The sequence below is a fragment of the Hirundo rustica genome, chromosome 8 (genome assembly GCF_015227805.2).
Source record: "Hirundo rustica isolate bHirRus1 chromosome 8, bHirRus1.pri.v3, whole genome shotgun sequence".
Taxonomy (NCBI): domain Eukaryota; kingdom Metazoa; phylum Chordata; class Aves; order Passeriformes; family Hirundinidae; genus Hirundo; species Hirundo rustica.
This window is the reverse complement of record NC_053457.1, coordinates 16,123,712-16,136,774: the sequence shown is the minus strand read 5'-3', so window position 1 is coordinate 16,136,774 and position 13,063 is coordinate 16,123,712. Positions and strand designations below refer to the sequence as shown.

Genomic DNA, 13,063 nt, shown 5'->3' with positions numbered 1-13,063 from the left:
AGGGGAAAAAGCAGAACACCACTCCATGTAGGAGCAATAAGCTGTACTTACTTTAGTGTCTGTGCTTTAAAGTCAAACTTGGCTCTACCAGGTCTCATCTGGAGATTTAAAAAAAAAGGAAAAAGGAAAAATAAAAACAATATATTAAAATAATAATTAGGTTTTCAACCCTCTTCTGAGAAAAATTACCCAAACTCTTCTACAGCTAAGATTAGCATGGAGAGGAAATTGAATGCAGGTATTCTGCTACAAGCTTGCGTGCAACTGGTATTACAGTCCAAATACGCTGGATGGGCATCTCCCACCAGGACACAAAGTGCCAACTTCTGCTATAGCAGTAATTAGGAGCTCTACAGGAAATAGATTGAACAGCAGTCAACTTTTGAGTGTTACTAACCCTTATGAATGAAAGCTACTCCAGTAACTACAGTTACTGGGGCTCCAGGACCAAATTTCCCTTGACATTTGAATGGAAAAGCAAGAGCTGGGGAAAACAGTAGGACATTATTTGATGTGGCCCTTATTGATTATTACCTGGCCCTGCTGAATATTGCACTGTGACCCATGTGCTCGGTATCAATCGGTAGGAAAGAGACAAAGGTGAAGAGGAAATATGAATAAATTAAGAACATGTTTTTAAAGTTTTCAGTGGCTAAAGAGCCAGAATGGACGTTGACAGCAGGACTAGGCTCTAAAGGTTTACTTGGCTGATTTTCTAATGGTCACAAAATATTCAGACAATTTTAAAGTCATTTTGGTAACAGCATAAAATACAAAACAGTCACATTGATGAGGCTCCAGAGCATTTGAAACTAAAGGGCAGACAGGTGTACTCCATCCACATGGTGAACGCCTCACCCACCACTGCAGTCCGGGGAAACAGAGCTGCTGCCAAGAGCAATCCATGTGAGGCAGGAAAGGCATTTGGCCATAACACATGGACACAACATCCAGCCCTCTAGAAAAGTGCCTTGGGCTCATGCAAAAAATATGTGTCTCCTCCTTTGTCTCTTTAAGAAAGTCCAACCAGGTTGTACGCAGTGAAACATGCTGAGATCTTTTTTTCAGATTGTTTCTAATGGACATTAAGCATATTTCAAGAGAAGAAACAATGTATTTCTAAAAAAACCTATGTGACAGCTGCATGGTCAGGATCAGCAAGACATGAAGTTTCTCAGCATAAGGCACAGACAAGAAGACAATGTAGCAATATGATGCAAAAAGATGTAGAAGGTCTTTGATTGACTAAGTAGCTGATATTTAAAGGCATGCATCACAGGTGTGCACCAGCAATTCTCAGCAGGCATGCTTTAATATATGCAGCTTGGTATAGAGATATCAATTAATTTACCAGGCATAAAAGTCAAAGCAGATCTAAATGAAGCCAGAATGGGAAAGGGGAAGGTGGAAAAAAAAAAAAACAAACGACATTCTCTGAAGAGCTAATGTCGGCCTAAAGCACAACATTGTGAGAGGCAATTATTGCTTTGGGTCAAGCAGCAGACTGAGGTAACTAAAACAGACCTCTGACCCAGATTTCCTCTTTGCTGTATCGTCTACATTTAGGAGGTCCCCAAATCGTTCATTAGTGATAAACTGATGGTGCGTTGGAATAACCCCTGTGTGCCTTCTAGCGGCAATATCAGCTTCTTCTTGCTCACGTTTAAGCCGTCTCTGGTCCTCTAAAAGTTTCTGCCATAAAATTGCATAAAATGGGCAGTAAATCATCTAGTCAAAGGCATTCAAAAGCTGCCATTAATGTGATTTAAGATTCCTGAGGTCCCTGCAAATAGCTGGGGCTTTACACTTCAGCATCAAATATAGTTTCTACTAACCGAACAGTACCCTTTCATTATACAAACACAGATGGTACATCATCATTATGGCATAACTGAAGTTTAGCTCAGAGGATCTGATCCAAAGCTGATGGAAGTCAGTGAGGAGTTTTTCTAAGTTTTGGGCAGGTCTTAGAAGCTTCTAAGAATATTGCTGATAATGCAGAGACCTGATCCAAACCCCCTTGGACCAAAATGAAGTAACTCTCATTGACTTCCAAGACACCTGAATCAGCTCCACTGAGTTCTGAGGCACCAAATTCTCCTAGGCCTTGCTTGGGAGTATGCCTAAGCTCCTAAGGAGCTTGGGAGAGTGCCTAACCACATTCAGGTTATCCCATTCTTCTTTTGGGCTCATGTAACACACTCTGTAAAATAAAGTAAATAAACACCTAAGAATTATTTTGCATTTCTAAAGTCTCTGGTAAACTAAATGGAAACATGCATTCTTGTGTATCTATGCAGAAAGATTCTTCCACCTTCTGGGGCTGACTGTAGGCTGAAGCATTCAGCTGTGTTCTAACTCATTTAGAAACCAGAAGGTCTTACTGAATTCAGGGTTTTGACCGTACATGAGTTTTCATGCTGGATTTTGGAAGTGGGCAAATAACTAACTTTCACAGAAAACAGTAAAAAAAAGCATTTCTCACATAGGAATTAAGGGCAGGTTTTACCATACTTCAAAGCACATATAAACATTGTCTGAACTCAGAAAGTTAACACTAAAAGCAAAACTTATTTCCCCCGCCACCCACCCCCACCACCAGAGGAAATTAATTCCGTCTTCTAGGAAAGCAAGCACTTTATAACTTCTTTAACTCAGCTTGAATATGCTCAGTGCTGAAAAGCCTATGTGGCTTTCCTGTTATTTCAGCTTGCCCCACTGTTACCCAGCCATTTCAAAAAGGACTGCTACATTGCGTTGACAACAACTTCAGACACCATACAGAATTCTAGCTTGCAGTGGGGAAAAACTCAACACTTTCTGACAGCTTAAAACATCTTACACTCACTGTTCAAAATCTGAGGACCCCCACAGGAAAAACAGTGTTTTCACCAGTTTGATTAATACTGACTCAAGAGGCTTGCATGAAGAACAATTACAGATTACCAATCTTTTTCTGCAAGTTCTAGGGTGTTGTACCACTTCTCACATAAATTTCCAACCTTTTTATATTACTTGAAGTCCCTTTATGTAATTTTGTGGAATTGATAAAAGCTATCAGGTTTATTTGAAACAAGCTGAACTGGACTATACACGTTATATACAGCAAATCAGTGGTGGAGTATTGAAAGTAAAACGTACAAACACTGCTTGTTACTCTAACTTCCAGGACACACAGCCATGAACATACAATCTGTCCTTATGTAAGGCTGAATGCTGACTTTCTTGTATGTAGAGCTGCTGCTACTGTTAAAAGGCCACAAAGGAGGGATTTACCTCTTTATCATCATGCCGCCTGCGGAGAATTTCTTCTGGAGTTTCCATGTAATCAACCGGTGCAAAATGCCTTGGTGATTCTGAATCTACTTCAAAACAACATAAGGAAGTTAAAATACACATGGATTTAATCAGAATAACCAGAAAGGAAAAAAATAGATATTTTTAAACAATTTGTTTCCATTATGAGTAAGGATTCTCAATTGCCATTGACCAAATTGCCAATCTGATGCTGATATTTTATCCATTTTCATTTTTTTCCCTTTTGGGCTGTACATGTGAACAAAAATCCAAGAACAGGGAGAAAATAATGATACAGGAAAGAGTAAAGACATAGAAAGACTTTGTGAAGAAAAGATTCACTGCCATCAAAGTATGATTTGGCATTTTACTGTTGAGAAAAGTTTAATACACACACACACAACTAGACCTTGAGAAACTACTCCTTAAAGCAAATCATCTGGGTTTGGTTTATAATTCCCATGTGTGTAAATGATACAGGACTAGAAATATCTCATGCTGAGATTCTTGCATCCCCAGAGCTGCTTGAGAGATAAACTGAACCTGATGTGATTAGAAATGCAGCAGAAATTGTTTCTCAGAAGTGCAGCTGTTTACAACCTCTGAACAAAACTGCTCGGCAAGACACGCAAAAGGACATTAGACACATTAGGAGAAAAAAAAAAATGGGATGTAAAGGTGGGACGTAAAAATGCAAGTGTTGTGGAAGAAAAGAGGAGGAGAATGGAAGAAAGAAGACAGAAAAAGGGACACTGGTAAAGAACACAAAAACCACCTCCTAGGTACGTCCCAAGTTCACTTTGCGGGTTGTTGTTTGTGTCCAGGCTGTGGTAGAGGGCATATGAAACGGGGTTCCCATTGTTTAAGGAGTCAGGAGTGTCAGCCCGGCCCACGAAGCTATCCTGGCTAGATCCCATGCTGGGGAAGTAGCCAAGCCTCTCCACAATGTCAAAGGAGGACAGGCGCCGGGGAGCAAGAGGCCCACTTCTGGAGCAAGGTTGGTGCTGGGAGTGGTGGCTTTTGTTTCCTACACCCCCCTGCAGCCGTATGGGGTCGTCTGGGATCTCTGGGCTGGGCACTGCCAGGCTTGCCAGGCAGTCTGGGGGCGGAGTTCTGCACGATTTGTGTTGGAAGGGCTTTTTCAATCGGAATGGGAGCGGGCTCATTAGGTACACATTTCTGGGGAGCATGTGCCTGTCCCCATAGACATCTGCTTTGGAATCAGGGTTCCTGGAGGCCTGCTGCTCATGCCTTCGGATAGTGGTGAACCGGGTATAGGAAGCCGGGCATGCGCCTTTGCATCTGTTGATTTTATGCTTCTGAGGCCCATTCAGGTTGCTGCTGCTGCTGCCACTGTCATTAGAGGCATTTGAGAGAAGATCTATCTCATCAGTGCAAGCTGAAAGTGTGTCCATAGGGATGACATCACTGACATCCGAAGCCGTGTCCTCCACATTGCTGCAGGAGCGGGAGGATTTATCAGCAAAGCTGGCAACATCCTTCTCTTCCTGGTGTGCTTTCGACAGATCCAGAAGAATCTCTGCAGAGTATGCAGCGCTCAGACAAGTTTTAGACTGAAGAGAAGTGGTGGGTTTGTTTTGCCCAATGGCAAAGTCAAGTGAGGGCATTGATCGGGATCTCTGGATCAGCTGCTCAAAGGCACTGATACGGGAGGAAACGGTGTCTTTGGGGATCTGCTCTGAATCCTCTCGACTAAGGCTGTGCTCCAGCCTGTCCTTTGCTTCATTCTCAAACTGAGATGCGATATCCTTCACGCTGCAGGAGACTGTGTCCAAATGGATCCTGGACCGGTTGATCTGGTGCATGTCTTTATAGAGTGTTGTAAACTCCATCCCACTCTTTCTGGAGGCAGCAAACAGGTAGCCTTTCCTAGAGTTGGTGCCATACTCCTGCAGGCTCATGGTACTGCCAGATTTGATGGCATACTCTTGCTTCGACTTCATCAAGATGTTTTCTATGCTTTCCCCTATGTCTACCATGAAAGCCTTTTTATTATCAAACAAGGCAGTGGAGCTACGAAGGTTTTCACAGCTTTGAGCTTTCTCGTGAGACAGCAAGATACCCGTCTTGTCCTGCACAAGAACAGCTGGAGCTGCTAGTTTGGGTTTGAATTTAGAAGGGAGGATTTCAGTAATGCAGGCTTTGGCAGCTGATAAGGGCTTCTTATGTTTACATGTGAGACCTAACATACCAGTGTGATTAGCGTTAAAGGTTCGGCTATTAACTGAAGAGGGTGCAGTCATATGAGCATTCCCACCTTTACGATCCACTGGCAAGCATGCAGAATAAAATAAATACAACCTGTTAGCTTAAGTGCTAGAAAGCTATTGAGAAAGGAGAAAGAACATGCTTGGATTTCATAAAATGCACCTCAAAGAAACAAAATTCCAAAACATAAAGAAAAGCAGGAAAAAACTGCAAAACAAGCCACGCTTACAGGAGTAGGTGAAGTGCTGCTACCATTTCTAAAATGAGAGGCTTGGCCAGAAGCAAATCTGGAGCACTTTCAAGGTACCCTCCTAAAAAGTGCTAAGCATTATGAGCTTCCAGGGAAGCCGTGGCACCATGAAAAAGGGCAGCTGAACTCTGGGCAGGATCAGGGTGTCAGCAAGAATGCAGAGACACTAACACTGCAAAAATGGCTTAATACCAAGCCTGTAATCACACCTACTATGGTCTCACCACAGTGCTTGCCAAACAGTTTATTCCTGGGAGGGAGAAAACAATCAGAGGCTGACTGTGCTAGCACAAGCATACCACATCAGCTGACCTCACACAAGAGATGCCTGATTAGAGATTCCCCATACTAGGAATAAGCTCACTGTCCTTCAGACAATGTGGTTGGCCATGGTTGCTTTAAAATTCAAGGAGTCAGATCAGGACTTTTTTTTTTTTTTTTTTAATAGGATTCAATCTGGTTTCAGCTTAGACTGCAGTTTTTAGGTCTGTTTCTGATTTGAGTTCAAATTCAAATGTCAAAATAACAATTCAGGTTCAATTGCAGTTTGGGGAAGAGTTTGAATAAATTTTTTTGTTCAGATCCAGTTTGACTCCTTGCCTTACAGGCCTGACAAAATGCTGAAAAACAGCTGGAAGATGGAGACAGAGAGAGACCTTGTTGGTACGATGTACTATTTTTAGGGAAAGCAGCTCAGAAACCCAGGACATTCCTTTTCCAGTCCTCTCCCCATCTCAAGCCATTTTTAGGTTGAAGTTGGCTCAGAGATACATTCCCCAGAACAATTCCCTGATGGAAGTCATGCTCTTGTCTCTTTTAGAGAGTCTGAAACAGGGGGAGGGAAGAGGACGATATTGGTCTCTTCTGGCTCACATTCCTGGAGCCTGCAGGGCTGGTTCAGCCAGCAGTTGCTGGTTCAGTGTCAGTGCATTCTCTGCACACCCCTGGCAGGCAGGAGGCTGTGGAGCACAGGGCACCAGCTACACCAGGGTAGCCAGGCCAGCAGACGGCTGTGGCCTGCTGAGTACTGCTGTGGGAAGAACAGAAAAGGCAGGGAAGGGCTCTAGAATGGCAAGGCGGTGGGAGCAGATGGATAGCAAGGCCAGCCTAAGCAGCCTTGAGGAAGAACATGAGGGTGTGGGCTGCGGCTGAGGTGCTGAATGGAGGGAGCTGGTCTCTCTTGAGAAGAGGAACCTGGATCAGTTAAAGGCATCATTAAAAATACTGGCCACTGTGGTGTGAGAGAAAAAAGGAGGGAACACTGAGGATGGCAAAGGACAGTATAAATCTCAACTGGCTCAAATAGGACTCTAAACCTTGCAACAGTTTGCCTGTATCACCTGGGTTTTGACACTGCAGAATGGAGAAGAGGTTAGTGTTCTAACCACCTACCTTTTGTGGAAGCAGAGCTCGAAGGTCGCTTGAGACCACTCAGCCCCTGGAATGGGATATCTCCACCTTCCAGCACACTCTTGTAAATCTGCCTTTCATTCTCCAAGGCAGCAGGGTCCCCCAGAGCTAGCTCTGACTCCCTCTTCACTGCATGGTAGTTGGGTGAATAAGTGGAGCTGGAATACACAAAAAAAGGAGAGGGACACCAGGAGGTCACACCTTTTTGCTGAGAGCTTCATGTAAAGTAAGAGAAAACCACACTTGTGAACACAGAATAGACTGTGTATGAAGGACTGGTGCTGATGAAAAGGCATTGCAATGATGTTCTGCGTTCAGCACTACCAAAGCATTCTCCACTTGAGGCAACTCTCCACTCTTAGTCCCCCAGGAAACAGGAAAGCACTCCTCTATCTTACAGAGGAGACAACAGTCACTGAGCTGATGCATGATTTCTTTGCAGACACAATGAAATTCATTGGCTAGCTGGAAGAACACAAAACCTTCCAGCTTCCACTACTCTCTCCTAAAACACTAGCCATGTCTGTCCCACGCTTACAGGGCACAGCTGCTCAGGAGGTCATCTCACCCAGCTCAGCCTCCCAGTCAACACTACGGTTCAAGATTCCCTGAGCAGTTTCTGAAGCCCATCAGTGAGGGACTGTGCAGAAACAACAGTAAAGGGCTATAGATTCTACACTGTTTTAATTGCCAGAGAAATTCCCAGATGCACACAGTTCTGTTCAGCTTTGCCAGAGGCTTCTACTACAGGGAATAAAAAATCCTGGACTCTAGGTCTACCATGCATATATATAAACAGAATGTTGTTAAAATAAGTACATTTTTAATTTCTTAGGTTTTTAAAGACTGTAAATTTATTGCAAATCCCTTTTCTAGTCATGAATGTAAGCACAAGTATGCTCACACATCTGATTTCTAGATTTCCTTGTTTTCTCTCTAAAAGAATAACTGAAAATGCCATGGTATAAATGGCTTTTCCAGATGCAAAAAAAACTTACTAAGCAATCAGGCAGACTGTTTTCCTAAAAGCTAAGCTTATCTGGTATCAGTTCTCGTGCTCAACCAGGCTCCTCAGATTAAGATGGAGTCTCACACAAAGCTATCCAAGGCCCAATGCTGGAAAATTTGAAAAAAAGAAAAATATACAGATTTTCCAATTAATAGAAATATTTGACACCCTGACGTCCAAGAGTGATTCAAATTTATGAGAATTTGGCAATGTTTGTGGTTATAGCTATTTGTGGATAAATTTGTGCATCTATCTGTTTATTTTGGATAGATGCTGCACTTCTGGGGTAAAGAGAAAGCTTTAAACACATCAGAGGACTGGCTATGGAAGTGGAATTACACAATGTCTGGTTCACAACGATGACTTTAGTTTCCGGACAAGGAAAACCAGGTCATATACAGTCCCATAAATTACTTTCTGGAGGAAAAGATCATGAAAAGCACCACAAAAGAGAAAGGGAATACTGTCAGTTTTTCAACCTAATCAATGCCCAAACAGAACCAAAGCTACAAAGCTATTGTTTATCAGGGTGATCTCTTTGATAAAGAGTGCATCTCTGGTATCTGAGGAAACCCAGCCAGTTGCTGCAGGGAATAATGACTGCCCTGAGGTTAGTTGTTACCCTAGGTGTTAAAAATCAAAGGGTTAAAACAATCCCCCTTCGGGACTAAACCTGGGGGAGCCAGAGGAGGCCTTTAGCAGAATCTCTTTACTAACTGCTCCCTTATTCAGGCCAGCAAGCAGTACTGTGTTAGAGCCAAAGCAGCCTGCAACATCAGATGAATGACGGGAAAGCAACACTGCAAAACCCCCCCCACCCCAAACAATAAATTCCAGCTCTCTAACGGCAGGGCAGGGAAAAATGTGCAACTCCACTGGGCCTCACTCTTGTGTCCCATTCCCAGCATACTCACCTTGCTTCCTCTCCACTGGCATTCCTGAATACTTTGTGTGGCACAGATAGTGCTGCCATGAGCAGAAACCTTACCAGTTGTTTGCAAACAGAAAATATTTATGCTAATCTCTGAGATTTCCATTTATTTTATTGCTCTCTTCCTACCAAAACAAAACAGTTACAGGGGTTGTGTGGGTTTCCCAGGAAAATGAACACAGACAGAAGGAAGCTGTGTTGCAAGAAGTACAGGAGACCTCTAAGGCCCCCAGAGGGGCAGTGAACACACACTGTATTAATGGACATCTGGAGGAGAACCTGCCTTTTTTAACAAAGCACCCTCATAGAGGGGATCAGTGTGCCTGTGGACACTGAGTATTCAGTACAATTCCATGGAGCAGCAGGCTCGCAGTAGGGGCTGGCTCCATGGCTCAAATAACTCAGGATGACTCAAGTAACTCAACACAGCTCAGCACCTAGCTCCGGATTTTGTGTGTTCCTCTTCTGAAACAAACCAACTCCATGTACAAGTCATTTACGCAGAATATACTGTTCATTCCATATTCCACTGAAAAAGCAGTGCCCAACAGATCTTTGAGAAATATGGTTACTCCTACCACTGTTCCCATCCTGTAGGCTGGAAAATTACTGCCTTTCATCAACTGCATTCATCTGATCTGGTGCACGTAACATGGAATATCTAGCAGCAGCCAATCACATATGCGTAACAAACAACTTTTGTATATTCCACACAATAATGTCACTTGCGTGAAGATACAATCAATCTGCAAAATTCATCAGATTAAGTTAAAGGTCTGTCGTTTTTCTTAAAGCCACTGTCTAGCACAACCAGCAAATCTTATTTAGACAATGCAATCCCTCAGGTAATGACTTTAAAACTCATTCTGGATCAAAAAGCAGACAATGTACCAGAATTCACCTAAAGCACTCATATAATTCTTAGGGTACATGCATTTGTCGATATAGATCCCCCAAAAGCCAAAGCATTTCTAATGCCCAACACCCTGTCCTACATGACCTCAGATTATAAAAGAGACATCAACAAGCAATTGAAAAACTTACTAGGAAGAATGGTCTGTGGAAGTTTCCAGAGGATTAACACCTGCTGTATTCTGCAAAAGTCCAAACAAAGGAGTCATTGATATGCACTTACATGTGAGGAGAAAGAAAAAGGCTTGCTTAGGTAATTTTCCATCTATTGCTTCAATATTAGCCTATAGGAGACATTGAGGTTTAAATCTAAATGCAATTTAAGCTGTCAATGTCTTTGCAGAAAAGCAACAATTTTCATGAGTTCCTTCAGGGCAGTGACAGGTTTTTAGCACAGCCGATGCCTTTTCGCAGTGCCTATTCTTTTGTCTGCAAATGAGTCATTGTGAAAAAAGCCAAAAGCAAGAAGAGATAACCAGCTGGGCCATGACCAGGAGACACATGCTCATAATTATTTCCCCAAGCTTTCCCCCAACCGGTCACTGCCCGCCTTTGCTTTAAAGGTGTATTACATTTCTGCAGCACAATACATTCCTCAGCGTTCCAAAAAAAAAAAAAAAAAAAAAAAATCAAAGCTCTAAAAAGGAAAGCGACATTTCAGTTCAGTTTCCTTACTTAAGAGAAGCAATGCCAGCTGCACAGGTTCAATAGCAAAAGCCAGTTCTTAGCCGCTTGCTTTAAATCCATCTAACGCTTCTTAGACATGTTATTTAAAAATTGAAGGCAATTTTAGAAGCAATTCTCTATTTGGTGTCCCCTCATCTATATGAGGATTTCTATTTAGGAAGAAAAAGTAAATCTTGGGTTTGAAAAAGCAGCTTTTCCAAGTCCTGGTGAAATGCCGCAGCTTCAAGAAAAATCAGCAACAGGGAAAAAAAAAAAAAAAAAAAAAAAAAAGAAAAAATGGCGTGTTACCAATTAATCTATCATTCCATGGTTCGAGTCCTGCAGACTCAAAAGCAGCAGCAGCAGCAGCTGACCTGCCCTAGAAGGCCACGGCAAGGTGCAGCATAAGGAAAATTGTGTCAAATCTCTCAGGAATATCCAAAATCCTTGGTAGGCGTGAGCTGCAGGCAGAGAGCGGGGCTTGTATGAAGGGAGAGTAGATGGCAACACGCTTGAAAGGCACGAGATGATGACGTGACACGCCAACCAAGAATTTTAAGCTGATTGCTGCTGCTGCCTATTCATGTGAAAAATAGAGAGGGGTTTTCTGCAGACACCGAACTCTAAACCTGCAATGGGGACTGGGATGGGGGTGGGGGCGGCTGAATGCGAACGTGGTGGTGGTGGGGGAGAGAGGAAATCACTGTATCTGAAATGGATTTCGAGCCGGATTCTCAGCATCACATTCTATTATTTCTGACAGCGACACAGCAAGCCATGCAGTCAGAACGCTCAGAACCATTATTTATCCCAACCTCATTTAATAATCATCCAGCAGTGAATAGATTAGAGCAGAGAGTTTGGAAACGGGGATTGGCAGCGTGAAAAGAATAGGAAATACCTTCTGTGGCTTTTTATGTGGTGCTTTATAAAGCTTCTCCATTTTTTCTAAATCTGCCTCTAACTCAGTCTGGTAGAGGTAGAGATCTTTTTCTAGATCACTCTGGTTAAAGAAGGAGAAGAAGAATGGGAAAACAATGCTTAGGGTTAGGGGAAACCAAAGGAATGTTAATTTTGAAAAAAACAAAAAAGGGAGCCTTTTTAATTGAAAAAAGAGGAAGATGGTACAGACAATACACAGAAAATCACTAGCAATTAATCATGTTTCAATCATTATAGAGGAAATAGTTTTAGGCAATTAACATTAAAATCAAGAGATGCACAGGCCTGCTAGAATCTATTTCTACAAACCATTAAGTTATAAAACCCACCTGTAAAGAAAAAAAAAAAAGATACTGTAATAATATGCAATATGCTGTTAGTATAATTATCATTGCGAGTCAAGATAGCAAAACAACCACTCTAAATTATGCCTGATTATGATTTAAGAATTGTTTATTAAATCAATTTGCTAGCTACTTAATTGTTAGGCTAATGAACTCAAGCCCAATTGAAAAACGAAAAATCACTCACAAGCACACAAACCCAAGCAATGCTACAAGGAAAAAAAAAAAAAAGAAAAGAAAACCACATACACGCATATATACGCGCTAGATGCTGTAAGTGCAACGTACGTGAGACACAATTACCTTTCTATCCTCTCTAGTAAGGATAGAGCAATCTCCAGGAGTATAATCCCAAATCTTTTTTGGAGGCTGATGGAAAGCAGAGGAAGGAAATGAGGAAATGAAGATAAGGAAAGACATCACAGAGAATATGGAAATTGGATTAGAACAGAGGGGAAATACAATAGGGAATTCGCATCAACACTGAAAAGAAATTATAAAATAACAACAAACCACGACAGAGAAAGAGTGAGAGAAAGAGGGATAAATTTGCTACAGCATAAATATTAAGAAATCATGGGGGGCAAAAGGGAAAATACATGCAGTGTGGAAGGGGCTGTTTTCAGTAAGGTTTCTGGAAATTCTTTTTTGCAAGGTGCTCTAAGAGATTTTGGATTCTCTGAAGGGTGCCCACAGCTGTTGGTTAAAGCATTCTTAACAAAAAGCAAAACAAAATGGGGGAAAAAAACCACACAATCATAAAAAGCGTTTGTTTTGCTCATTCTTTGTTTCAAAAGGAAAAGGAAAAACAAGGGCCTTTGGTAAAGAAAAGGGAAAATCTTTCTCATTTCCATCAGCGTATGAATACATACCATGCAAACAAATGGCTGATTTTCCCATGGTGGCATTGTGGGGCAATGAGAATGCAGAGTTGTTATTTTTTATTTCACTGGTTTGGGGGTTCATGTGTGGGGATTTTTGGTGGACATAATAGGACACAAGAAAGTTGGGGAACTAGTTATTTAAAATTTATCCTACAACAGAAAGTGCCAATTTCAAAATTTATTTTTTCC

At 42.0% G+C, this 13,063-nt stretch overlaps 1 protein-coding gene across 50 annotated transcripts in view; it reads right to left on the bottom strand.

Moving 5' to 3' along the window:
- The window catches only part of SORBS1 (sorbin and SH3 domain containing 1), a 206,351-nt gene that overhangs the window by 18,069 nt on the left and 175,219 nt on the right, over positions 1-13,063 (bottom strand). For 29 of the 50 annotated variants that reach the window (XM_058421598.1, XM_058421595.1, XM_040071315.1 and 26 more), the window contains 7 exons: positions 12,294-12,359; positions 11,606-11,707; positions 10,171-10,220; positions 7,169-7,344; positions 3,277-3,365; positions 1,525-1,692; positions 52-98 (listed from right to left, as the gene is read on the bottom strand). In XM_058421598.1, the coding sequence (XP_058277581.1) occupies positions 52-98; positions 1,525-1,692; positions 3,277-3,365; positions 7,169-7,344; positions 10,171-10,220; positions 11,606-11,707; positions 12,294-12,359 (698 nt within the window). The remainder of the gene's footprint in view (positions 1-51; positions 99-1,524; positions 1,693-3,276; positions 3,366-7,168; positions 7,345-10,170; positions 10,221-11,605; positions 11,708-12,293; positions 12,360-13,063) is intronic. The other 21 variants (XM_040071342.2, XM_040071344.2, XM_040071359.2 and 18 more) reach the window with 5 other exon arrangements.